Source organism: Triticum urartu, chromosome 7 (assembly GCF_003073215.2).
Source record: "Triticum urartu cultivar G1812 chromosome 7, Tu2.1, whole genome shotgun sequence".
NCBI classification, from domain to species: domain Eukaryota; kingdom Viridiplantae; phylum Streptophyta; class Magnoliopsida; order Poales; family Poaceae; genus Triticum; species Triticum urartu.
The window spans coordinates 42,504,573-42,530,773 of record NC_053028.1 but is presented as its reverse complement, the minus strand read 5'-3'; the positions used below and the strand labels follow the sequence as shown (position 1 = coordinate 42,530,773).

The following is a 26,201-nucleotide window of genomic DNA, read 5'->3' as shown; positions in this document are numbered from 1 at the left end:
GCACCGAAGCCTAAGTATAATCTGCCTCACACCGCGGAGGTTCGGGTGTGTGAATGGCCTTCCGAGGATTTCTTGAGAGCAGCTGGGATTTATGAAGATTTTCATGAATTGACTCAGAATGCAGGCCTCAACAAATGCGATCAGTATCTCTTACTCACAAATACTTTTGTGCAAAACTTTCATTTTCATTCTAGGAACTCACCACCTACGGTGGAGTTTCATTTATATGATGAGCATAAGGAGATGTCACTTTATGATTTTTTTCAGATTTGTTTAGTCCCTTTTGAGGACAAGACAGAAGAACCACATCGTGATGATGTGGAGGGATTTATTGATACTATCACTGTAGGGGAAACAAGGAAGGTTTCCGATGCACAAATCACTAGCATACATTTTCCTGTTTTACGTTACTTTGCATTATTTGCTAGTCGTTGCTTAATTGGTCGCAGAAACTATGGAAACCTTAGTATCCCTGATATTATTATTTTGCTACAAGGTTTATACAGTGATAACACTTTTAGTATGGGCGGCATTATTGCTAAACGGTTAAGTCTGAACTGTACAAAGGGCCCCATCTCTGGAGGCATCTACGCTTCACGCCTAGCTGCACATTTTAACATACCTATTAGGCATGCTGAGAAGGAAGAAAAAGTGTTGCCTCGTGTTTATCTAGATTATAAAAGTATGGTGGCACATGATTTTATTGTTAAGAATAGGGAAGGAGAGCTTAAATATCAATTGTTCTTTAATAAACATCATCCTGAGACTATTACCCTGCCTGCTCCTTCTTTGTTTGATTTATCTGTAGGCACGTACCTTGTTCCGTTGAAGGCTATTCACGCCTACCGGAACCCTGCACCAGCTGAGGAGCCAGAGCCGGAACCACAAATTGATCCTTCACGACAGTCTAATTATCAGGGGGATCCGGAGATGATTGTCAGCCAGTGGCAAGCGGAGTCTTCCTCTTCTTCATCGCAGTACGACCCCAACTATTATTATGGATATCCGCCAGGCCAGCCATGGCCATAGACCAACTTAGGCCAAAAGCCTAAGCTTGGGGGAGTACGTATTTCCCACCGACATTACATTTATGTTCACACACTCATTGCTAGATGTCGGTGCTCATACTTTTTCATTGTATCATCCATGCTAGTTTTTTTTCCTTTTTATGCTTTCTTCTTGTGTGTTTAATAAACCTTAAGAAAAACCAAAAAAAATAGTTGTAGCTTTTAGTTAGTTTAATTTCCATGCTTGTAGTAGTAATTAAAAAGAAAACCCAAAAAGATTTCCTGCTCTTCTTTTTGCTTGTTGGGAGCTTTCCCGTGTAAATAGTTTTATTTCTTTTCTTTTCTTTGGGTGTCGATAGGAGAAGACCATAATTAAATTGTTGAAGTGGCCCTTATATGCATTATTGCTTATCTGACAAAAGAGCCCATATTGCCTTGTCTTCTCCTGTTTATTGAATGCCTGCATATTCCAGCTTAGTCCAATGCACGTGCACTATTATTATTATTCACATCGTTCTGTCGTGCAAGTGAAAGGCAATTATGATGATATATGATGGACTAACTGAGATGAGAAAAGCTGGTATGAACTCGACCTCTTTTGTTTTTGTAAATATGATTAGTTCGTCGTTCCTGATTCAGCCTATTATGAATAAACATGTTTGCAATGACAATTAGAGATCATAGTTTCTTGTGCCATGCTTGATTAGCTGTGAGTTATAATGGTTTACCTTGCGTGCCAACATGCTATTCAAATGGTTATGATGTGGTATGATAGGGTGGTATCCTCCTCTGAATGATTTAAGTAACTTGACTTGGCGCATGTTCACGCATGTAGTTGAAACAAAATCAACATAGCCTTCACGATATTTATGTTCATGGTGGATTATATCCTACTCATGCTTGCGTTCGGTGTTGATTAATTTTAATGCATGTTCATGACTGTTGTCGCTCTCTAGCTGGTCGCTTCTCAGTCTTTTGCTAGCCTTCACCTGTACTAAGCGGGAATACTGCTTGTGCATCCAAACTCCTTAAACCCCAAAGTTATTCCACATGAGTCCACTATACCTACCTATATACGGTATCTACCCGCCGTTCCAAGTAAATTTGTATGTGTCAAATTCTAAACCTTCAAATAAACATCATGTTTTGTATGCTTGAATAGCTCATGTATCAACTAGGGTTGTCTGTATCTTCCATGTTAGGCGGGTTATTCTCAAGAGGAGTGGACTCCGCTCCTCACTCATGAGATAAATGGCTGGTCATCGGGATGCCCAGTCCCATGCTTTATGAAAACTAAATCAAAATAATTGCAAACAAAACTCCCCCTAGGACTCTTGTTAGTTGGAGGCACTCGTTGTTTCGAGCAAGCCATGGATTGATGCTTGTTGGTGGAAGGGGGGTATAAACTTTACCATTCTGTTTGGGAACCGCCTATAATGTGTGTAGCATGGAAGATATCGCCATCTCTTGGTTGTTATGTTGACAATGAAAGTATAACTCTCAAAATATTATTCACCTCTGTTTCAAAACCGAGCTCTGGCACCTCTACAAATCCCTGCTTCCCTCTGCGAAGGGCCTATCTATTTACTTTTATGCTGAGTCATCATCCTCTTATTAAAAAGCACCAGTTGGAGAGCACCGCTGTCATTTGCATTCATTATTGTTAGTTTACATTGAGTATGACTTGACTGGATCTCTTTTACCATGAATTACAATGTCTAGTCAGTCCTTGGTCTTTAAAGGTGCTCTGCATTTATGTTTTGCGGTCTCAGAAAGGGCTAGCGAGATACCACCTTGTTATATCATATTATGATTGTTTTGAGAAAGTGTTGTCATCCGAGATTTATTATTATTGCTCGCTAGTTGATTATGCTATTGATATGAGTAAACTTGAGACCTATGCATTATTGTGAATGTGGTTAGTTATAATCTTTGCTGAAAACTTGAATGCTGGCTTTACATATTTACAACAACAAGAGCAAACAGAGTTTGTAAAAGTTTTTCTTTACCACTTTCAGTTTGTCAACTGAATTGCTTGAGGACAAGCAAAGGTTTAAGCTTGGGGGAGTTGATACGTCTCCGTCGTATCTACTTTTCCAAATACTTTTGCCCTTGTTTTGGACTCTAACTTGCATGATTTGAATGGAACTAACCCGGACTGACGCTGTTTTCAGCAGAATTACCATGGTGTTATTTATGTGCAGGAGCAAACGTTCTCGGAATGAACTGAAACTTCACGGAGCCATTTCAGAAAATAAGAAAAATACCTGCCAAAGATGAAGGCCAGGGGGCCCACCACCTCTCCACGAGAGTGGGGGCGCGCCTGCCCCCCTAGGGCGCGCCCCCCTACCTCGTGGGCCCCCTGTTGCCTCTCCGACTCCAACTCCACCTCCATATATTGAGTTTCAGGGAGAAAAAAATCAGAGATAAGAAATCATCACGTTTTACGATATGGAGCCGCCGCCAAGCCCTAAAACCTCTCGGGAGGGATGATCTGGAGTCCGTTCGGGGCTCTGGAGAGGGGAATCCGTCGCCATCGTCATCATCAACCATCCTCCATCACCAATTTCATGATGCTCACCGCCGTGCATGAGTAATTCCATCGTAGGCTTGCTGGACGGTGATGGGTTGGATGGGATCTATCATGTAATCGAGTTAGTTTTGTTAGGGTTTGATCCCTCGTGTCCAGTATGTTCTGAGATTGATGTTGCTATGACTTTGCTATGCTTAATGCTTGTCACTAGGGCCCGAGTGCCATGATTTCAGATCTGAATCTATTATGTTTTCATCAATATATGAGTGTTCTTGATCCTATCTTGCAAGTCTATAGTCACCTATTATGTGTTATGATCCGTTAACCCCGAAGTGACAATAATCGGGATACTTACCGGTGATGACCGTAGTTTGAGGAGTTCATGTATTCACTATGTGTTAATGCTTTGTTCCGGTTCTCTATTAAAAGGAGGCCTTAATATCCCTTAGTTTCCATAAGGACCCCGCTGCCACGGGAGGGTAGGACAAAAGATGTCATGCAAGTTCTTTTCCATAAGCACGTATGACTATATTCGGAATGCATACCTACATTACATCAATGAACTGGAGCTAGTTCTGTGTCACCCTAGGTTATGACTATTACATGATGAACCGCATCCGGCATAATTCTCTATCACTAATCTGTTGCCTATGAGCTTTCCACATATTGTTCTTCGCTTATTTACTTTCCCGTTGCAATTGCTATCATCACTACAAAATACCAAAAACATTGCTTTTACTACCATTACCTTTTGTTACCGTTATCACTATTATCATATTACTTTGCTACTAAATACTTTGCTGCAGATACTAAGTTTCCAGGTGTGGTTGCATTGACAACTCAGCTGCTAATACTTGAGAGTATTCTTTGGCTCCCCTTGTGTGAATCAATAAATTTGGGTTGAATACTTTACCCTCGAAAACTGTTGCGATCCCCTATACTTGTGGGTTATCATGCCGCATTCAAGCTACTTGTGGAACCAGGTACCTTTTTGCTCCGGTTAACTCGACCATCTGTCGAACCATCAGCGGGGCAGAACAAGCGAAGGAAATCAGGTCCCGACAAGTACTTTCCTACCGAGCCCCCTGGGGCCGCTGGCAAGGATGCTGTCGCGGACGCTGAGCCTGCCCAAGAGTGACTGGCTCCGACAGGGCATCAAGCCCTAGCCATAGAGACAGCCGCTCTCATGGCGGAAGAAATGCCTTTGGTCCTTGCCGTCGAGCCCCAGGCTCCGGCGTGGGCGCAGCCTACCGTCCACTTCCTCCAAACAGGGAAGCTTCCTGAGGAGCAGGAAGAAGCAGAGAAAGTAGCCCGTCGGTCCACCCTGTACCAGTTCGTCGATGACGTCCTGTACCGGACGTGGCCAAACAGTGTGAAACTCAAGTGCATTCCCCGGGAGGAAGGACTGGAGCTGTTGGTGGAGATACATGGAGGCATATGTGGCTCCCACATAGGGTCAAGGGCCCTTGCCGGGAAGGCGTTCCGGCAAGGTTTCTTCTAGCCCACTGCCCTCCAGGATGCGACAGCACTAGTAACCAAGTGTGAAGCGTGCCAGTTCCGTTCAAAGAAGCTTCATCAGCCTGCTCAAGCCCTTCAAACAATCCCTCTCTCATGGCCATTCTCGGTATGGGGGCTCGATATACTAGGCCCTTTCCCCCGCGTTGTCGTGGGCTTTGAGTACTTGTGCGTTGCAATCGACAAGTTCACAAAGTGGCCGGAAGTGGAAGCAGTGAGGAAGGTGACTGCTCAGTCAGCCATCAAGTTCTTCAAAGGACTGTTCTGCCGTTTTGGTGTGCCAAACAGAGTCATCACAGACAACGGCACGTAGTTCACAAACCACGCCTTCATGCAGTACATCCAAGACCTCGGCAGCAAGGTCTGTTTTGATTCCGTGGCACATCCACGGAGCAACGGCCAAGTGGAGAGGGTGAATGCTGAAGTGTTGTGAGGCTTGAGAACAAAGACCTTTGACAAGCTTCACAAGAGTGGAAGGCGCTGGATTGATGAGTTGCCGGTGGTTCTTTGGTCGATCAGGACAACATCAAATCGAGCCATCGGCCAGACACCTTTTGCCCTGGTATATGGGGCAGAAGCAGTTCTCCCCACGGAACTCATATACAGGTCACCTCGAGTGCTCGCTTATGATGATATTGAGCAAGAGCCGTTGCGCCAAGATGACGCGACGCTCCTTGAGGAAGATCGTCTTAGGGCGGCTGTGAGAGCGGCATGCTACCAGCAAGCCTTGTGCCGCTATCATAGCCGCAAGGTTCATGCCCGAAGCCTTGAGGAAGGCGACCTTGTTCTTCGACGCGTTCAGACGACCAAGAATTCCAACAAGTTGACGCCGAAGTGGGAAGGCCCTTATCGGGTAATACGAGTCACCAGGCCTGGCGCAGTCCGCCTGGAGACCGAAGATGCCGTCCCAATGAGCAACTCCTGAAACATCGAGCATCTTCGCAAGTTTTACCCGTAAGGCGCGGCTTGCCGGGCCTCCCGGCAAGCCACCTTTTGTACAAGCTTTGCCGACAAGGCATGTGACCCTTTGTACAAAGCCAGGCACAGACCCTGAGCATAAATAAATGAAGCGCTGGCACCCTAAGTTATAGCATGCATGCTAGGTCGAGTCTTTTCCTTGGTTAGGGTTGATAGTGCTTAGCGGCGACTAACCCCTAGCCTAGAGGTCGAGTGCGCATCTGTCTGTTCCTTTTCTGTCCTCCTTTGGTTCGCAGGGCACATGAGCACTTCTACTGAGCTACTCGGAAAGAAGGAAACGGACCGGCGCCCCGACCCCGGCAAGCCAGGGTTGCCGGGGGCTGCAAGCAGAAGGATCCAACCGCGGCAAGATGAGATTGCCAAGGGTTGCGGATCCAGATAAGTCTTTTATCCTCTGTCATGCATTTCGAAACCGGAATGGGGCATGTGAAACCTCGCTTTTATCTCTAGGCTGCCTTGCTCCCCTTTTTTCCTATACCTAGGGATTATTTCCTGGGTCCGGATTTGGTCGTAGCCGCGGTGGCGAGGTGGGACGAGGAGCCTAAAGCCCACTTCATCCCTGCCTCCGCCAAGAGCGCGAGAACGGTCGAGTGGAGTGGGGGGACGGCAAGGCCTGTTGCCGGGCGAAAAACGTTTATCTTAAAACAATAACAAGGATTCGCTCCTTGTCGCGGGATTTACCCGCGAACGAAAAACCCGGCAAGCATCCCTTTTTCATTAAAAACATCCCATACAGGTACAGTTCGTGCGAGATGAAAAACATGAGCAAGAGGATTACAAGTTTCAAATTTAACAAAGGCCCGCAGGCTTACAAACTAAAAAAATATAAAGATGCCCGTAATCCCATTCTTGTCCCTCTCCTCAGGAGGCAGGTCAAGGAGGCGAAAGGGCAAAAGGGGCGCCTAGGCGAGCTACGAGCAGCAGAAAGCACCAAGAGAACATCTCGGTGGCCACCCACGGGCGGGCCGATGATGACGGTGCCGGGAAAGGAGCTAGAAGACGAGGCGGCAGGACCGGCTAGGGATGGCAATTTTATCCATGGATCTGGATACCCATGGATACCCGACCCAGTTGGGCAAGGGTATGGAGCACATTTCTGCCCATGGGTCCGTGGATATGGATACCCACGAACAGCCGGGTTGGGCATGGTTATAGTTTGTGCTCCATGGATATCCAATGGATACCCATATGACATGTGGGGTCATATGCTAGTGACAGTAGAAAGAGCGAATCAGTGGTAAATGGCAGGAAATTTGCAACTTGTGCCATGAGCTATATGCTACATAATCAACCTCTGGTATGTCACACTTAAGGACTCATCGTATTACTTGTTACCTACTTATGCATGTAGCTTATGTTGTCATTTGTGAGTGAATGATGATGAGTTGATTTGATATTTGGGAAGGCTTCATGCTGACTTTTCTATGCCCATGGAGCTCCATGGGTATGTGGGTATCCAGCGGGTTTGGGCATGGGCACAAGTTGTGCCCATGGATAATTTGGTGGATGGGTAGAGGGTAGGAAGATGGGTCATGGGTTGGATTTGGACCAGCTCCACCCGCCCCAAACCCGACCCATTGCCATCCCTAGGACCGGCAATACGCGACGAAGGCGTCGGTGCCTGCGTACTCCGAGTTGACGGCCTTGCCGCCCGCCCTCTTCCTCTTCCGCAGCCTCCCGACGCCAGCCGCCCAAGGAGACAGCCCCGCAAGGTTCAAGGAGCTGGCCCTGCCCCCGGCCAGCTTTTGCCGGAGGAGCGGCCAGGTGCAGATGCTGCTGCTGCCGCACCCGCCCAGGCGCGGGGCGTCCGACGCCTAGTCGGACTCGTCCCCGCTGTCTGCCCCGCTGTCCTCCTCGGCGCACTCGCTCGAGAACGAGCTCCCATCGTCAGAATCTCCATCAGAGGATCTCTCCACGCAGCATTTCAGACGAGTTCCAAGATCTCCGAAGACCTTGACGGAGAGCAGGTCGTCCTCCATTAACTTGAAGTAGAGGACGAGCCCCGCTGTCAGGCTGTGGATGCGGGCGAACGTCTTCCATCCACGGCGGAGATACATGACTCGAAGAGCCGAGGAGTCGACGTCGACCCGCGTGCCCCCGTTCCCGCAGCCCCTCATGTACAACCTGAGGGTCTGGGGCGGGGCACGCTCCATCACCAGAGCGAACGGAGTGGGGAGACGAAGACGACGATGTGGGGGCCGGCGGAGCCTGATGAAGAACTCGCAAGGCTGGTCTTCAACGTGGCCCTCCATCGAGAAGGGCATCATTGGCAGGGGCGGGGGCGGCGCGTCGCCCCGTCCTCCTCTTTCCCGAGCGCTACGGCCTCTACCGCGGCCTCGCCCATGGCCTCGCCCCCTCCCCCTTCCCCTCGCGGTCGGTTCCACCACCACGGGTTCAGAAGGGGGGGACGCCCTGTTGAGCGGCGACCATCGCCGCCACCGTCAAAGGGCCAGGATTCCCTTTCTCCATGGCAGGTGAGAGGAAGGAGCAAAAGCAGAGAAGAGATGGAAGATGGAAGAATGCGGGGTGCCGTTTCCCCCTTCCTCCTCTTTATAAAGTAACGGGGTTGAGGCTCGGCCGCCCCGCTCGGCCAATCCAGACACCGGAGGCGCGGGGAATCAGGATAGACCCGCCGCCCAACCAGCGGCGGCCCGGTTTCTCGCCTCCACCGTTTGCCACCACAAGGACGCATGGCAGACGTGCAGAACTGAAGGGACGGGTGAGGCGACCTCTCCACTCCCCGTGATCATGGGGAGTGGATGCCTTGAAGACCGCACACCGACCTCGCTCAGTAAATGAGCCGCACCTCCACGCCTCCCTCTTTTTACGGGGAAGACGCAAGCCGCCTCTTTACTGCGACGTGACGCATGCGTGTGGAAACCATCCCACGCATGCCGCCCACGTCACGCACCCCCCCTCCCCCCGCACGCCGCGCCACGCGCGCGGGTCGTGGGAGGCGGAGCGCACGAAGAAACTTACCACGGTAAAAACCGCCCCACCTGCCCGCACACTGTTTTGGGACTGGCCCAACAACGTGTTGCGCTTATGTGTGGCCCAGGCCCGGGGGCTCCTGTCGGTGTACAAAAATAGGGGCGCATCTTTGTACCTATTTTCCTGTGCATGGGCAGTCAGAGCCGCGCCCACGACCACACCAAGCATAACAAGGGAGGTGAGCCAAGGTAAGAATCAAAGCCCAAGACAATCAAAGCAACGCCAAGGCCAAGAGCACAAAGAGTAGAGGGACGAAGCAGGTTCCCCCGGCAAGACCTTGCCGGGTGGCCTCAGCAGCCCCGGCAAAACTCTTGTCGGGACAGCTCGCCCCACGCCAACAGAGCAAGCCACCCTTGAGCCCCTGGCCCCCAATACCATCATCAGCATAGGGCCAGGGCTTGGGAAGGCACCCATGTGGTGGCATACGGATCTTTGTGAAGACATATTCAAGATCATATTAGAAGACGACGATCCTAGACAAGATCCCTGCCTAGGAAGGCCACCAGACCCCGGCAAGATCCTTGCCGGGGACGACAACACGCCATGGCGAGACCCTTGCCGGGCCACCCGGCAAGGCCCTCCCCAAAGATGCCGGCAAGGCCACCACCAAGCCCACGTCAACCATGCTCCCACGGCCGTTCACATGCAGCTGCCAGCCCAACCAGCTGGGCAGGCACCTGCGTGGCAACATGCTGCTCCCAGGCCAACTCTTCAAGTGCCTGCATGGCGACATGCAGATCTTCGTGAAGGCTCCACCACCACGCCAACTCAGCTGCCTGCCTACCTACATGGCACCGCACGCATCCCTGGCCGAGGCGCGTGTCGAAACAAGGAGAAGCGGCGACGGACGGGACGGGCCTCAACCTCGTCCCCCATAAAGCAAGAGGACACCTAAGCAGTGCATTAAATGCACCTTGTCATGTAATACGAGGGATAACCTCGCGCCACTTTAGACCTTTCCACCTCCTGTGTGCCACTGTGACGACCCCTTTTTCCTATAAAAGGAGGCCCGAGGCGACAAGGAGAGGGATTCGGCTCTTTGAAACCACACGCTGACCACAGCTAGCTCGAGAGCTCAAGAACTCTCAGAAATACACCCACCAAAGCAGGACTAGGGTTTTATGCATCCTCGCGGCCCGTACCTGGGTAAACGATCCTCGTGTTGTCTACTAGCCCTGCTCTCCTCGCAACCCTACGCCCCGGCAACCGTAGTAGGGATTCTTGTGATCCCATAGGTGTCGTTTCACACGGACATAGGCAACTGTGCATCAATAGTAGGCAATTTATAGTATTACACTTATGGACAACTTTTCAATGTATCGTAGGCAACTGAAACAGTAATGGCAGGCAACTAAGCATCACTGTTAGGCAACTTCAGAGTGTTTGTAGGCGACTTAGAAAAACAATGATAACCAACCTCACAATATTTGTAGGCAGCTAATTTGAAAAGATAGGCAACTGATCAGCAATGGTAGGCAACTGTGCATCAATGGTAGACAATTTATAGTAGTTATAGGCAACTGAGTAGCGACAATAGGCTACTAATCACCAATAGCAGGCAACTGGGCATCAATGGTAGGCAATTGCATAGTATTTATAGGCAACTGAGCATCAACCGTAGGCAACTGAACAACCATGCATTATAGGCAAGTTGGGGTAATGTTACCAAAATTCATATGTACACATAGTGCAGTGAAGTTGCTTGCATGTAGCACTAAAGATGCTTCATGTTTTCGTGTGTGTTTCTCGTCTTGAGACAAACCAACCTAATAGACAGTCCAACTAGGACAAAAAAAAGGTGTTTGCTTCCCTATAGTACACTTAGAGATGAATCTAGTCAATTGGTAGTCATGATAACAAACTTAGAAAGACTCCTGGCTGACAGGTAGCCATACTTGAGAATAAAAAAGAGTTGATTTCTTATAGCACTAAAGTTGTCTCCGTAGCACCCAAAGTTGCTCTGAACTTTTTTTTGCCGAAACCTACCCATATGGAATCTAGTTTTGAAGAATTCGTCGTAAGAAATATAGTGGTAAAAACGTAACTAGATTTCCATGCCTGAATCAAAAGTTACGGCTTTTAAGACTTTTGAACCCCAAATAAATGCACATGGGGATAAGATGCAGGCTGATTCCATCAGCACGCCTGTGCGCTACTGGATGTAGCTAGACAGATTCCTTTTCTAGAATACACCGCTGGACACAAGGACATATACTTACCATATATGGGAGTGCGCTTCAAACAACGAACGAGCAGCAGTGCTCCCTAGCTACGTCAAAAAAAAAAATGTCTTACATTATCATAGCTATCACCTGCAAGGCACCACTCAACATAAACTCTCTCGATTTTAGCTCAGCTGATCTCACGTGCTACCAGACCAGCAACGGGAAAAAAACGTCGCCACATTTACCAGTTGGATCTATCAGACAGAAGGGCCTTGTACTGCTCTAAGTATCCTGCAAATTACAAACTTTGGCGCCAATTGGACTCCACAAAACATGCTTTGGGATGACTAAGCCAGCAAACACATACAACGTGACTAACTGACTAAGCCAGCAAACACATACAGCAAACAGAAACACTGACCCAACTGATAAAAAAAACTGACCCAAGATGCATTACCAGATTTGTTTTTCGTCACCTTTTTTTTTCTCCGAATACTACTCCCTCTGTACCAAAATATAAGATGGTTGTTTGGTCTAAATTTAGACCCAAAATAAAAAACGTTTGATATTTTGGTATGGAGGGAGTACCAGTTTTGGCAGTGTTCTAGTACCAGCATTGCAAAATTCTGACAGCAAACATAACATAAACTCGTTCAGTCACGAAGCAAAATTATAAGCAAGTACTCCCTCCGTCTCAAAATAAGTGTCTTAACCTTAGTAAGTTAGTACAAAGTTGAGACGCTTATTTTGGGACGAAGGGAGTATTACGCACCAAAGCAGTATCAAACGATGAGCAGTTGGATGGATCTATTTCTGCTTGCTGTATTGTCATCTTTGCAGGTCATGCACCTCAATATTCAGGAAAGCGTACGCAAGCAGATTGCCCGGAGGTTGAAAATAAACTTGTCAACATAGTGCCGATATATTCTCACATGCTTTCCAGCGACGGGTCCAGCGCCCACTAGCACATGACGCTGCTGCTGTACTTGGAGCCGCCACCGCTGGGGAGGTCCTCCGCGCCCTCAAAGCACACATGGAGCACGCAGCCCTTGATGCCCATGATGCCGCATCGGCGAGGAACATCTCGAGATGAACTGACCCAAACTGGATTTTCCCAATGCAGTTGTGGTTCATCCCAACATAATTAGTGGGCATTTCACTGCAGTCTGCAGCTATCCACTAAGGTGGCAACAGAAGAAAGTTTTGCCATCTCCCCAAGAGACAGTCACTTAAAAGTTTGAGCATAGCTACCGCAAGATCCATATCCCATAACCAAACATTCAGCGCATTGCTCCATAGTACCAGGAATGCTAGGCGTTTCTGCTCTTGGGGTAGTCAAAAACCATTCCATTTGCCACACTTTTCGCTCGTCCATGGCCAAAGAATTTTCTTACAATGGCCAGGGAAAAATCCATGACTGTTCCGAGTCCCTTCCCAGTAATCAAATTTCCGTCAATCACAACCTTTGAACCGTCAATAACCTGGCAAGTGAGCTGATTGACTATGGAAGGATGAGCAGTCACTGTTTTATCCTGAGTAACACAATTCCAACGTCAATTTACTTCCATTTCAGTGAAGTATAAGATGCTACGAGTTTTTAGTCCGAAAAATCACCTCGAGTAAACCTTGCTTCTGCAATATCAATGGAGAATAACTGATCCCACCATACATCCTGCTTGCTTGCTTCTGTTCCTTGAGTAGCTTTTTAAGAGTGGTAGACCTGTGAAGACGCTCAGCTCCAGCAGGTCCCCCCTGGACAATATCAAGGGATAAAACATTATAGAAAAAAATATTATTGGACAACGAAACCAAAAGCAGAGCAAGCAAGCAAAGGGACAGTAGAACATGCAAATGCACACACAAGAACACCTGAATTATAGGTAGCTGGGCACTGAAATTATCAATGCTACACCTTAAGACATAATTAAGAAGAATGAGACTAAAATGATGAACATATGACTTCATAGTTGCAGAAAACACATCATGTGTCATAGAAACGCACAAGCATAACTGTTATGACCGGCATATTAGGGGCTTAGCCCAGTTAGTTGTGGCCCAGTCTATCTTATCATTATTATGGGCTTAGCCCAATTATCTTAGTAGGAGGATTATATAAACTCATGAAAGGATCCGTTTTAGAATTAAGTAAGAAGCAATCGTATTTGCTCAGCTTCCTTAGGAAGCCGGGAGACCTAACCCTAGCCGCCTCCTCCCCTGCGCCATCTCCCTCTCAGCCGGGAGCCGTCACCTCCTCGCGCATGACGGCGCCCAGCCGCCGCCGGCCGCGAGTTCGTCCACGACCAGCTCCCTCCTTCCCCTACAACCTCCAGCCTAGACCCGGTAGAACCCTAGTTTCTACCAGTTTGGTATCAGCTCGCTTCGGTTCGATCATGTCTTCCCCGCCGCCAACCCCGTCGCTTCCGCTGCCGACTGCCACCACCGCGCCGCTGCCCTCCCCATCCGTGCTGCTGCTCTCCACCACCGGCGCCGCCGCCGCCCAGATGTCGGCGCCCTCCACCGCGCCGCCAGCAGCCGCCTACACCCCGGAGGAGGTCACCGGGGTCCTCAACGACCTCGTCGCCGCCGTCCAGGGTATCCGGCTGTACCTGGCCAGCCCCTACGGGTCGTCGCCGCCGGCCGCCGCCACCGGGCCACCAGCCCTGCCGTGGTACTCGCCGCACGCAGCGGCCTCCGCTGCGTTTGCTGGGAGGCTGCAGCTGCAGCCATCGCCCGTCCCTACCCCGCAGTGGCCGCCGTGGCCGGCGCCGGCTCTCGTCGCGCCTCCCGCGCCCACCGCCCCCATCCAACAACCACCGTGGCTGCCGTGGCCGCTGCCATCCACCGCCACCACCGGACCGCCCTGGCTGCAGTGGCAGCCGCCACTCCTGGCGGTCTCCGCCGCGCCCGGTGCTCCGCTACAGCCGCTGCCGCTAACCGGCGCGACACCGCAGCAGCCGCTGCAGCTGCAGCAACCACCGCCGGTCAGCTCCGTCCCCACATCGACCGCGTCGGCGGGAGTCCCGATCCACTAGGTCCGGTTCCCGCCCTCGCCGTCCCCACTACCGGCTTGGTTGACCGAGTCGTCGTCTCAGCCGGTCTACACGCTGGCCTCGGGACCGCCGCATGTGCCGTCACAGCAGGCGCAGTACGGCAGATCCTCCAGCTCCGCGGGCCCCTACGTTGGCCTCAACGCGCCGCCGTTCCACGTGGGGGCCCCTGTGATCACCGACCTCGCGCCGCTGCTCCACACCGCCGAGTCGTACCCCCACGGGCCACGGCGGTCATACCCAGACGGCGTCGTGCTTCGCCAAGCTCGCCTTCGCCACCTACGACGGCACCGAGGACCCCCTCAACTTGCTTAATCAGTGTGACCAGTTCTTCCGGGGGCAACGCACGCTTGCGTCGGACCGCACCTGGCTCGCTTCATATCACCTTCGAGGCGCCGTACAGACTTGGTATTACGCTCTCGAGCAGGACGAGGGCGGCATGCCTCCATGAGAGCGTTTTCGCGAGCTATGCCTCCTTCGCTTCAGGCCGCCGATACGCGGGAGCCGGCTGGCGGAGTTGGGTCGTCTCCCCTTCACCTCTACGGTGCAGGACTTCACAGACCGCTTTCAGGCCCTGGCGTGCCACGCGCCCGGCATGACAGCTCGCCAACGGGCCGAGCTCTTTGTTGGCGGTCTGCCGGATCAAATTCGTGTGGACGTGGAGCTACAGGGACCCCAGGACCTCCAGACGGCCATGTACTACGCTCGCGCGTTCGAGCGTCGCGCGGTGGCCATCCAGCAGGCGTCACCGTCTCGGGCCGCTGGGCCGCCACCTTGGCCGGACGTTCCCGCGCAGGCTCGGCCTGCTCAGGCTTCCGCGGCACCCCTAGCCGCGACCGCGGCGCGCCCGTTCCGACGGCTCACCCCGGCCGAGCAACTCGAGCGTCGCCGCCAAGGGTTGTGCTTCAACGGCAACGAGCCCTACGTGCCCGGCCACGTCTGCCCACGACTTCTACCTGGAGGCTGCGGACTACATTGAGGAGGACGCCGCCGGCGCTGGGCTCGGCGACCTGCCCGCCCCAGCTGCCGCGGAGGTGTTTGGCGACGGGTGATCACCTCGAGGAGTTCCGCAAGCGCTTCCCCGCCTTCCAGCTCAAGGACGAGCTGTTTGTGCAAGCGGGGAGAAATGTTATGACGGGCATATTAGGGGCTTAGCCCAGTTAGTTGTGGCCCAGTCTATCTTATTGTTATTAGGGGCCTAGCCCAATTATCTTAGTAGGAGAATTATATAAACTCGTGTAAGGATCCGTTTTGGAATTAAGCAAGAAGCAATCATATTTGCTCGGCTTCCTTAGGGAGCCGGGAGACCTAACGCTAGCCGCCTCCTCCCCTGCGCCATCTCCCTCTCAGCCGTCGCCTCCTCGCGCACGACGGCGCCCAGCCGCCGCCGGCCGCGAGTTCGTCCACGACCAGCTCCCTCCTTCCCCTACAACCTCCGGCCTAGACCCGGTAGAACCCTAGTTTCTACCAGATTGGTATCAGCTCGCTTCGGTTCGATCATGTCTTCCCCGCCGCCAACCCCGTCGCTTCCGCTGCCGACCGCCACCACCGCGCTGCTGGCCCTCTCCACCACGTTGTTGCCCTCCCCATCCGTGCTGCTGCTCTGCACCTCCGGCGCCGCCGCCGCCCAGATGTCGGCGCCCTCCACCGCGCCGCCAGCAGCCGCCTACACCCCGGAGGAGGTTACCGGGGTCCTCAACGACCTCGTCGCCGTCGTCCAGGGTATCCGGCTGTACCTGGCCAGCCCCTACGGGTCGTCGCCGCCCCTGTTGCCGGCCGCCGCCACCGGGCCACCAGCCCTGCCGTGGTACTCGCCGCACGCAGCGGCCTCCGCTGCGTTCGCTGGGAGGCTGCAGCTGCAGCCATCGCCCGTCCCTACTACAAAGTGGCCGCCGTGGCCGGCGCCGGCTCTCGCCGCGCCTCCCGCGCCCACCGCCCCCATCCAGCAACCGTCATGGCTGCCGTGGCCGCTGCCATCCACCGCCACCACCTCCCCGCCCTAGCTGCAGTGGCAGCCGCCGCTCCTGGCGGTCTCCGCCACGCCCGGTGCTCCGCTGCAGCCGCTGCCGCTGCCCGGCGCGACACCGCTGCAGCTGCAGCAACCACCGCCGATCAGCTCCGTCCCCGCATCGACCGCGTCGACGGGAGTCCCGATCCACCAGGTCTGGTTCCCGCCCTCGCCGTCCTCGCAACCGGCTTGGTTGACCAAGTCGTCGTCTCAGCCGGTCTACACGCTGGCCTCGGGACCGCCGCATGTCCCGTCACAGCAGGCGCAGTACGGCGGATCCTCCAGCTCTGCGGGCCCCTACGTTGGCCTCGGCGCGCCGCCGTTCCACGTGGGGGCCCCTGTGATCACTGACCCGGCGCCGCTGCTCCGCACCGCCGAGTCGTACCCCCACGGGCCACGGCGGTCATACCCAGACGGCGCCGCGCTTCGCCAAGCTCGCCTTCGCCACCTACGACGGCACCGAGGACCCCCTCAACTTGCTTAATCAGTGTGACCAGTTCTTCCGGGGGCAACGCACGCTTGCGTCGGACCGCACCTGGCTCGCTTCATATCACCTTCGAGGCGCCGCACAGACTTGGTATTACGCTCTCGAGCAGGACGAGGGCGGCATGCCTCCATGAGAGCGTTTTCGCGAGCTATGCCTCCTTCGCTTCAGGCCGCCGATACGCGGGAGCTGGCTGGCGGAGTTGGGTCGTCTCCCCTTCACCTCTACGGTGCAGGACTTCACAGACCACTTTCAGGCCCTGGCGTGCCACGCGCCCGGCGTGACGGCTCGCCAGCGGGCCGAGCTCTTTGTTGGCGGTCTGCCGGATCAAATTCGTGTGGACGTGGAGCTACAGGGACCCCAGGACCTCCAGACGTCCATGTACTACGCTCGCGCGTTCGAGCGTCACGCGATGGCCATCCAGCAGGCGTCACCGTCCCGGGCCGCTGGGCCGCCACCTTGGCCGGACGTTCCCGCGCAGGGTCGGCCTGCTCAGGCTTCCGCGGCACCCACAGCCGCGACCGCGGCGCGCCCGTTCCGACGGCTCACCCCGGCCGAGCAACTCGAGCGTCGCCGCCAAGGGTTGTGCTTCAACGGCAACGAGCCCTACGTGCCCGGCCACGTCTGCCCACGACTTCTACCTGGAGGCTGCGAACTACATTGAGGAGGACGCCGCCGGCGCTGGGCTCGGCGACCTGCCCGCCCCAGCTGCCGCGGAGGTGTTTGGCGACGGGTGATCACCTCGAGGAGTTCCGCAAGCGCTTCCCCGCCTTCCAGCTCAAGGACAAGCTGTTTGTGCAAGCGGGGAGAAATGTTATGACGGGCATATTAGGGGCTTAGCCCAGTTAGTTGTGGCCCAGTCTATCTTGTCGTTATTAGGGGCTTAGCCCAATTATCTTAGTAGGAGGATTATATAAACTCGTGTAAGGATCCGTTTTGGAATTAAGCAAGAAGCAATCATATTTGCTCGGCTTCCTTAGGGAACCGGGACCTAACCCTAGCCGCCTCCTCCCCTGCGCCATCTCCCTCTCAGCTGTCGCCTCCTCGCGCACGACGGCGCCCAGCCACCGCCGGCCGCGAGTTCGTCCACGACCAGCTCCCTCCTTCCCCTACAACCTTCGGCCTAGACCCGGTAGAACCCTAGTTTCTACCAGTTTGGTATCAGCTCGCTTCGGTTCGATCATGTCTTCCCCGCCGCCAACCCAGTCGCTTCCGCTGCCAACCACCACCACCGCGCTGCTGGCCCTCTCCACCGCATCGCTGCCCTCCCCATCCGTGCTGCTGCTCTCCACCTCCGGCGCCGCAGCCACCCAGATGTCGGCGCCCTCCACCGCGCCGCCAGCAGCCGCCTACACCCCGGAGGAGGTCACCGAGGTCCTCAACGACCTCGTCGCCGTCGTCCAGGGTATTCGGCTGTACCTAGCCAGCCCCTACGGGCCGTCGCCACCCCTGCCGCTGGCCGCGGCCACCGGGCCACCAGCCCTGCCGTGGTACTCGCCGCACGCAGCGGCCTCCGTTGCGTTTGCTGGGAGGCTACAACTGCGGCCATCGCCCGTCCCTACCCCGCAGTGGTCGTCGTGGCCGGTGCCGGCTCTCGCCGCGCCTCCCGCGCCCACCGCCCCCATCCAGCAACCGCCGTGGCTGCTGCCATCCACCGCCACCACCGCCCCGCCCTGGCTGCAGTGGCAGCCGCCGCTCCTGGCGGTCTCCGCCGTGCCCGGTGCTCCGCTGCAGCCGCTGCCGCTGCCCGGCGCGACACCGCTGCAGCTGCAGCAACCACCGCCGGTCAGCTCCGTCCCCGCATCGACCGCGCCGGCGGGAGTCCCGATCCACTAGGTCCGGTTCCCGCCCTCGCCATCCCTGCTACCGGCTTGGTTGACCGAGTCGTCGTCTCAGCCGGTCTACACGCTAGCCTCGGGACCGCCGCATGTGTCGACACAGCAGGCGCAGTACGGCGGATCCTCCAGCTCCGCGGGCCCCTACGTTGGCCTCGACGCGCCGCCGTTCCACGTGGGGGCCCCTGTGATCACCGACCCGGCGCCGCTGCTCCGCACCACCGAGTCGTACCCCCACGGGCCACGGCGGTCATACCCAGACGGCGCCGCGCTTCGCAAAGCTCACCTTCGCCACCTACGACGGCACTGAGGACCCCCTCAACTGGCTTAATCAGTGTGACCAGTTCTTCCGGGGGCAACACACGCTTGCGTCGGACCGCACCTGGCTCGCTTCATATCACCTTCGAGGCGCTGCACAGACTTGGTATTACGCTCTCGAGCAGGACGAGGGCGGCATGCCTCCATGAGAGCGTTTTTGCGAGCTATGCCTCCTTCGCTTCAGGCCGCCGATACGTAGGAGCCGGCTGGCGGAGTTGGGCCGTCTCCCCTTCACCTCTACGATGCAGGACTTCACAGACCGCTTTCAGGCCCTGGCGTGCCACGCGCCCGGCGTGACGGCTCGCCAGCGGGCCGAGCTCTTTGTTGGCCGTCTGCCGGATCAAATTTGTGTGGATGTGGAGCTGCAGGGACCCCAGGACCTCCAGACGGCCATGTACTACGCTCACGCGTTCGAGCGCCTCGCGGTGGCCATTCAGCAGGCGTCACCCTCCCGGGCCGCTGGGCCGCCACCTTGGCCGGACGTTCCCACGCAGGGTCGGCCTGCTCAGGCTTTCGCGGCACCCCTAGCCGCGACCGCGGCGCGCCCGTTTCGACGGCTCACCCCGGTCGAGCAACTCGAGCGTCGCCGCCAAGGGTTGTGCTTCAACGGCAACGAGCCCTACGTGCCCGGCCACGTCTGCCCACGACTTCTACCTGGAGGTTGCGGACTACATTGAGGAGGATGCCGCCGGCGCTGGGCTCGGCGACCTGCCCGCCCCAGCTGCCGCGGAGGTGTTTGGCGACGGGTGATCACCTCGAGGAGTTCCGCAAGCACTTTCCCGCCTTCCAGCTCAAGGACGAGCTGTTTGTGCAAGCGGGGAGAAATGTTATGACGGGCATATTAGGGGCTTAGCCCAGTTAGTTGTGGCCCAGTCTATCTTATCGTCATTAGGGGCTTAGCCCAATTATCTTAGTAGGAGGATTATATAAACTCGTGTAAGGATCCGTTTTGGAATTAAGCAAGAAGCAATCATATTTGCTCGGCTTCCTTAGGGAGCCGGGAGACCTAACCCTAGCCGCCTCCTCCCCTGCGCCATCTCCCTCTCAGTCGCTGCCTCCTCGCGCACGACGGCGCCCAGCCGCCGGCGGCCGCGAGTTCGTCCACGACCAGCTCCCTCCTTCCCCTACAACCTCCGGCCTAGACCCGGTAGAACCCTAGTTTCTACCAATAACCATGAGAGATGTACATGTAAGTTTATTTCTTTACAAACTAGTCCCGAGCTAAGCATTCTCATATATGACTACGAAAGATGCACGTGTAAATTTATTTATTTTCAAACTTTTCTTGAGCTGGACTTTTTCGTATTCTAGTAGCTATCTATGTCACAAATTGGTGTGCATGCCAACTCCTATGCAAGAAATAGTGGAGTGAGGTGATCATGGCATGTTAGGCATGCACTTTGGAATGGTCTTTTATTAGTAACACACACTTTGGAATGGCATGCATTATGATAAAAAGGTTGAGCATTTTGTTCCTCATCCACGAATCAACTCAACACCAAATATCTTACAGGAACAACAGTTGCGTTTTGAGTAGGCAACTTGACATATATGATTACTCCCTCCGATTAATGATTATTGAGATATTTACATGGTCCCCCAATAAATACTCTGACCATCAATTTCTACAATGTTGCGTCAAAAAAATTAATTATATATTATGAACAAAATACTTCATGAAAATCTAGTAAGGGCAATTTAATATTGTCAATATTTGCAATATATACTGATGGCCAAACAAGGAAATATTTGACTAGCACAAACTGTAAAATAGCTTATATTATGAATAGGAAGTATCAAATAAAAACGTGAAATGCAAAACAGCTTACAGGAATAATGATTAGATCATATTTTGAATCAGAAGCATCCAATATGCATTTATCAGCAACAATCTTCATTCTTTGAGACCCAACAATATTTGTGGACTCATCAACTGATGCCAACACCACATTTATGTTTGCCCGTCTTAAAATATCCACCAACATTATGATCTCCATCTCCTCAGACCCATTTGCAATTGGAATGAGAACCTGTTTCAGAGAGAATCAATGCCACACAACTTGGACTCTGATTGCACCTTTCCTAATATTTTCCCCATCAGTGCTCATGGCCGAAAGTAATGAGGACTAGACAGATGGATGATCTTTATTTTTCACGTGCACTAGCTTGAATGTGTTTCACATAGAAACATGGCATGGGGGCGTTTTCACATACAGTGACAGTGTATGAGGGGAAATCAATAGATAGACAATAATTCATATAGCATGCTAGGGCATACGCAATCAAACCGAGTTTTCTTAAATCAAGCATGCACCTTTAGGCAGGCATTGCTGTAAATAAAGAAAGTGCAAGTATTCACCCTGGTGTTGCCCAATCCCATTTTCTTTACAAGAAATGCTTTAGGCATCCATTTGTCAAGCAAGACTTGTTGCCCTTTGTAAAAAAAGGAGAGACTTGCATAAGCATATTATCCTTTTTGTTGTAACATAAATTTTACATTAATGATGGTTGTACATGTAAAAAACAAACATTATTGAGCTAATAATTTAGCACAAATCATAGTTCAAACATGAACTGACCTGAGGTTTGTGATCAAAAGGCCATTCAACTCTGTTGACTTCTGTACTTCTTTCAAGAGCAGCATCAATCTGTAATATCCATGGGCAATTTCCAACAATGGCACAGTGGTCAGAAGGTGTTACAATACAAGAAAGAAATTGCACCTCATAAAGTTATAGCAAAAGAACATAGTCTAAAAACTTGATAGCAGTCTTCCCTAAATTGTTTTTGCTAGCATAAGGAACTGAAAGATAAATAGCACTTCCTAGAATAAAAACAACAATCTGAATTGCAGGTACAGTAGTACGCTATTAATAAAAGTTTAACAACACATGAACAACTAAATTTACAAGAAATAGTCTAGTCAGCTAAAAGGCATGATACAAAACAAAGATATGCAAGTTTTATTTTGACGAACCAAAGTACTGTCCACATCTTCAACAGCGTGAGGCCCAAACAATTGCTCGACAAATGATAAAGCAAACTGAAATGCTGTCCCAGGACCACGACTAGTAGTGAGCTCTCCTGAAACCTGAACATTTGACTCAACAGCTCGGAATGTTGGAAGATCTCCTATGAAGGACGGGTGACAGGTGATCTTGCAAAAAAGGAATAAGGGTGCAATGTCAACTAAAGAAGATCTTGATCAACTAAACCTAGTCATGTAGCAAAAATGGCCACCTTTCTTCCCTTGTGAAGACCCCAGGGCATGAGAACAACAGCTGGTGCAGCACATATAGCACCATACAATCTTTTCTCTTCAGCTTGTCTAACCATAATTCTCTGAAGGATCTCGTTATCTCTCAGCCGTACTGAACCAGGCATTCCTCCCTGAACACATCGCCCCAACAATCAAAAATTAGATTTTATATACTGCCAGTTTGTAACACACATATAACAACACAGGTCAAGTGAGTGACAACGAAGAGATGGCATGCTGCAATCAGCACGAGAAGGGAGAAAATATGATGAAACAGTTTGAAATTTTGCAGTATCGAAGAGAAATGCTGAGAAATATTTGAATGCTCTCCCAAAGAGAGACTATAAATGCTCCATAAGTTTCTGCTGCTAAATCCAATAAGCTGTTCGGTTTTGGGAAGATCACTGGATAGGAGATAGGCCATTAGTGGTTCAGTTTGCTCGGCTGTGCAATCTTACCTTTAGTACGAATAGGACAGTAGCTGAAGTTTTCACTCAGGGTTTTGGTTGTGTCACATTTAGGAGAAACCTTTGGGAGAAGAAGGCTGTTATTTGGAGTTCTTTAAGTCAGTTATGTAGTGCGGTGGTTTTGTTGGAGGAGCATGATAGACGTCATTGGACATTGGGGAAGAATGGCAAGTTTACAGTTCGTTCCCTTTACCTTACGCTGAAAGATGCTCAGGTTTCTTGGCCTTATAAAAAATGTGGTTCAGTAATATTCAGTAAGGATTATCTGTTGCATAGTTGGCAAATGTCAAGTACTATTACGGAACGTCAGGTTATTGCTTCTGGGATTTCAGCTTCAATTTGGTCTTAATGAAAATGTAGGAATAGTTCCAATAGTATTATTCCCACTGATCCAATCACAAGTTATTTTGATGATGGCTTAACCTGTCGTCGGATTGGGTTGTTCTTCAGAACCATATTCTTCAAAACAAACAATGGCAAGGAGCTTGGCTGGTATTGCACATGCCACCCGTGGTCTTTGGTCAAAGGGGGTTGAAGCTTGAAAAGCTGGAGCAGAGAGTAATTTCTTTGTGCTATTTTTTGGTGGTTTATCAGAAAGGGTCGCTGCATTGACTAGTTTGGCTGTAAGGTGTTGAGGCTGTCCTGCTTGTTATGTTGGAGTTCTAAGAGTCAGGTTTTTAAGGCTGGATGGGGCCAGCTAGGAGGATGGTGGTGTTGCATCAGGCCAAAATTTTCAGGATACCAGCACAGCCATGTTGGTGCCCAAAAAAACTGTTTATGTCCTGTTTTATCGTTTTTCAGCAATGAAAATAAGAAGCTCTTGCTCCTTTTATAAACAAAACAAATATTAAAATAATAATCGTAATAAGAGAGGTGGGTTACCGGGACAGCCACAAGGTCGAACACCTGGTCTGCACACGCTGCAATGGGCTTGTCTGCGATGATGCGCGTCCCATAGGAAGCCTCAATCTCGAGGCCGTCCTCCACAGAGGCCAGCGTTACGTCAGCGCCTGCTCGCCTGAGGACGCCGGCTAGGATGACTGCCTCCATTTCCTCTGTGCCCATGGCAATGGGCACAAGAACCTTCACAGTACAAAGCAGAAATTCAGGTTCTTGACGCTGTCAAAGAGAAAGGTAACTAGTGGAGACCAGACCTTCTTGGGAGATGGCGGCAATGAGACGGCCGTTGCGGCGGTGGAAGAAGAAGGAGCCGCTCGCATGACGGGGCGGAATGGCGATGTCCGCCTGTGAGGCGGGGCGTAGTGGGTTGGTGCATGCGGCGTCGGCGGCAGCCGAATAGCCATGGCAGCAAGGGAGGTCGGGGAGAGAAGGGGTTTAGACACGGAGAGCATTAGAATTTGGAGTTCGGAGATGAACAAAATCAAGCCAACAAATATGCAGCCTTTGAGCCGTCAAAGCACACACGAACTGATATAAGCTACGGCACCCTCACGGCCTCGCCCTCCTTCTGACTGCAAAATGGAGACGAAGTGCAGGTTTAGCTGGACTTTTAGATACACAAACTGCAATATGATATCTGCCAGTTCGAGAGAGCACTCCAGTTCAGATTTGATAGCTAAAGTATGAAGAAGCTAATTCTATTTGCAGGAAGTAATAACAGGTGACATTCCTGTTAGATAACTCATAACTCTAGGTTTGCTTACCTCTCTCTTGTAACTCAAATCTCTAGGCATGGTCAATCAGTCGCTGTTGTATAAATGACCAAAAAAAAAAAGTGGCAGTTTCAATGCATACAAAGGACCGTGGTTTGAGCTTGAAAAAAAAAGATGTTATTGTCTTATTTTTTTCTATTCTTCTTGCCTTCCTGCAAATTATATTGAAACAAAATTACTAAATTGGTTTCCACATTTACAAAACTGCAGAATTATTACAAACTAACGGCAACGAGAATTAATTAAAGACCATGCTTCAATCTATCAAGCATTAATAATGCCGAGGGCCACGGCCGCATTTCCTGTAGAACTTAAGATCGAGTTGAACTTGAGATGGCTAGGTGGAGCATACCTTTGGCTGAGGCGGAATGCCCAAGGACGGACGCCAGACGTCGAGGTCGAGACCACCGGCGCGCCGCTTCGTCGGTCAGCCGTCAGCCGGACGGGGCAGCAGCCCGTAGATCAGCAAGGGGAGCAGCCAGGAAGGAGATGGGAGGGGAGGAATGCTCGCTGCTACACGGGGGTCGCCGGATGGGCATGGAACGCACGGCTGCCGGGCGGCGAGCGGCGGCTGGATAAGGTTCGACGGGCACGGGACGACTCCTTTCTTCTCGTCGAAAACTCAATTTTTCGCTGTTTGTTATTGGGCTGACTGGCCGAGGCCCAGCAAAGTAGAGAAAGTGGGCTGCGCCCCAGGCTACCTTTTTGTTTTCTAGTCTCATGTCCTGCGCAAATCTGCGAAATCACTCCAACTCGCCTGGTTGCGACAAGTGGAGCACATGCAGCGCGCGACAACCTGGCAGTTTTTTTTCCTTTTTTCGTAGATCCGTTTATTCAAACCATTTTATCTTTCAAACCGTGCGTCCAAATCTCGAACCGCCTTCACAATTGGATTCCTCGCGTCGAGATCTTCAAAAATAGATCTCATGTTGATAGGTTTTGATGAACTTTTTTCAAAAAAAAACCGAACGAAAAAACCAGACCAGGAGCACGGGTTTTTTACCTTTCCGAAAGAGGCACGACCGTGCCTCTCACAAAATCACAACCATGCCTCTCGCGGAAGCAAAACCGTGACTCTCGCAGAAGAAAAAAAAAGAGAAAACATGTTTTTTTTTTGTTTCCGAGGAGGCACGGCCGTGACTCTCGCGAAAGCACAACGTGCCTCTCGCGGAAGCAGAACCGTGACTCGCAAAAAGAAAAAAATAGAAAACACATTTTTTTCGTTCCAAGAGGCACGGCCGTGACTCTCGCGAAAGCACAACCGTGCCTCTCGCGGAAGCAAAACCGTGACTCTCGCGAAAAGAAAAAGAAACAGAAAACACATTTTTTTCGTTCTGAGAGGCATGGCCATGACTCTCGCGAAAGCACAATCGTGCCTCTCGCGGAAGTAAAACCGTGACTCGCGAAAGGAAAAAAATAGAAAACGCGTTTTTCTCCGTTTTCGAGAGACACGGCCGTAACTCTCGCAGAAGTAAAACCGTGACTCTCGCGAAAGCAAAACCGTGCTTCTCACGAAAGCAAAACCGTGACTCTAGTGAAAGGGAAAAAACGCGTTTTTTCGCGCAAAATTTTTTTGTCGAAAAGCTAAGGAAGGCCCGTGGAAAACCAAAACATCGAAAGAAACCGTTTAAATAACTGAAAACGCGGGCGAAAAAATAAAATCCAAAGGGAACGCCCGAAGTGCGACACGTGGCAAATGGCTGAGAGCATATCAAGTGACGCTTATCGTTGCGAGGCTCCCGAATGAGTCCTTATTAACTAGTTGCTCTCGCAAACCTGGCCAACTGGGCCGTACCTGGCAGGCTGGACCGTTAGCATGCATGCCCGGCTTGTGACTGGCTGGCCCGGCACATGGTTTACCAGGCCGTGTCTGGGCCTGGAGGCTGGGCATGCATGCTGGCCCGGCCCGGCCGTTTAGTTT

At 52.0% G+C, this 26,201-nt stretch overlaps 1 protein-coding gene across 2 annotated transcripts; it reads right to left on the bottom strand.

Moving 5' to 3' along the window:
- Positions 1–11,618: 11,618 nt before the first annotated feature.
- On the bottom strand, positions 11,619–24,901 carry LOC125519655 (protein DJ-1 homolog C-like). Of its 2 annotated transcripts, XM_048684385.1 has the most exons (10): positions 24,633–24,901; positions 24,272–24,432; positions 23,762–24,079; positions 23,490–23,690; positions 22,122–22,271; positions 21,859–22,038; positions 21,461–21,529; positions 20,711–20,911; positions 12,804–12,941; positions 11,619–12,721 (listed from the first exon to the last, which is right to left on the bottom strand). In XM_048684385.1, the coding sequence occupies exons 3-10, from the start codon at positions 23,957–23,959 to the stop codon at positions 12,500–12,502; spliced, it is 1,359 nt and encodes a 452-aa protein (XP_048540342.1). In that variant the 5' UTR covers positions 23,960–24,079; positions 24,272–24,432; positions 24,633–24,901; the 3' UTR covers positions 11,619–12,499. The 2 variants fall into 2 exon arrangements, with proteins under 2 accessions (XP_048540342.1, XP_048540341.1); XM_048684384.1 differs by lacking the exon at positions 24,272–24,432.
- Positions 24,902–26,201: the final 1,300 nt, after the last annotated feature.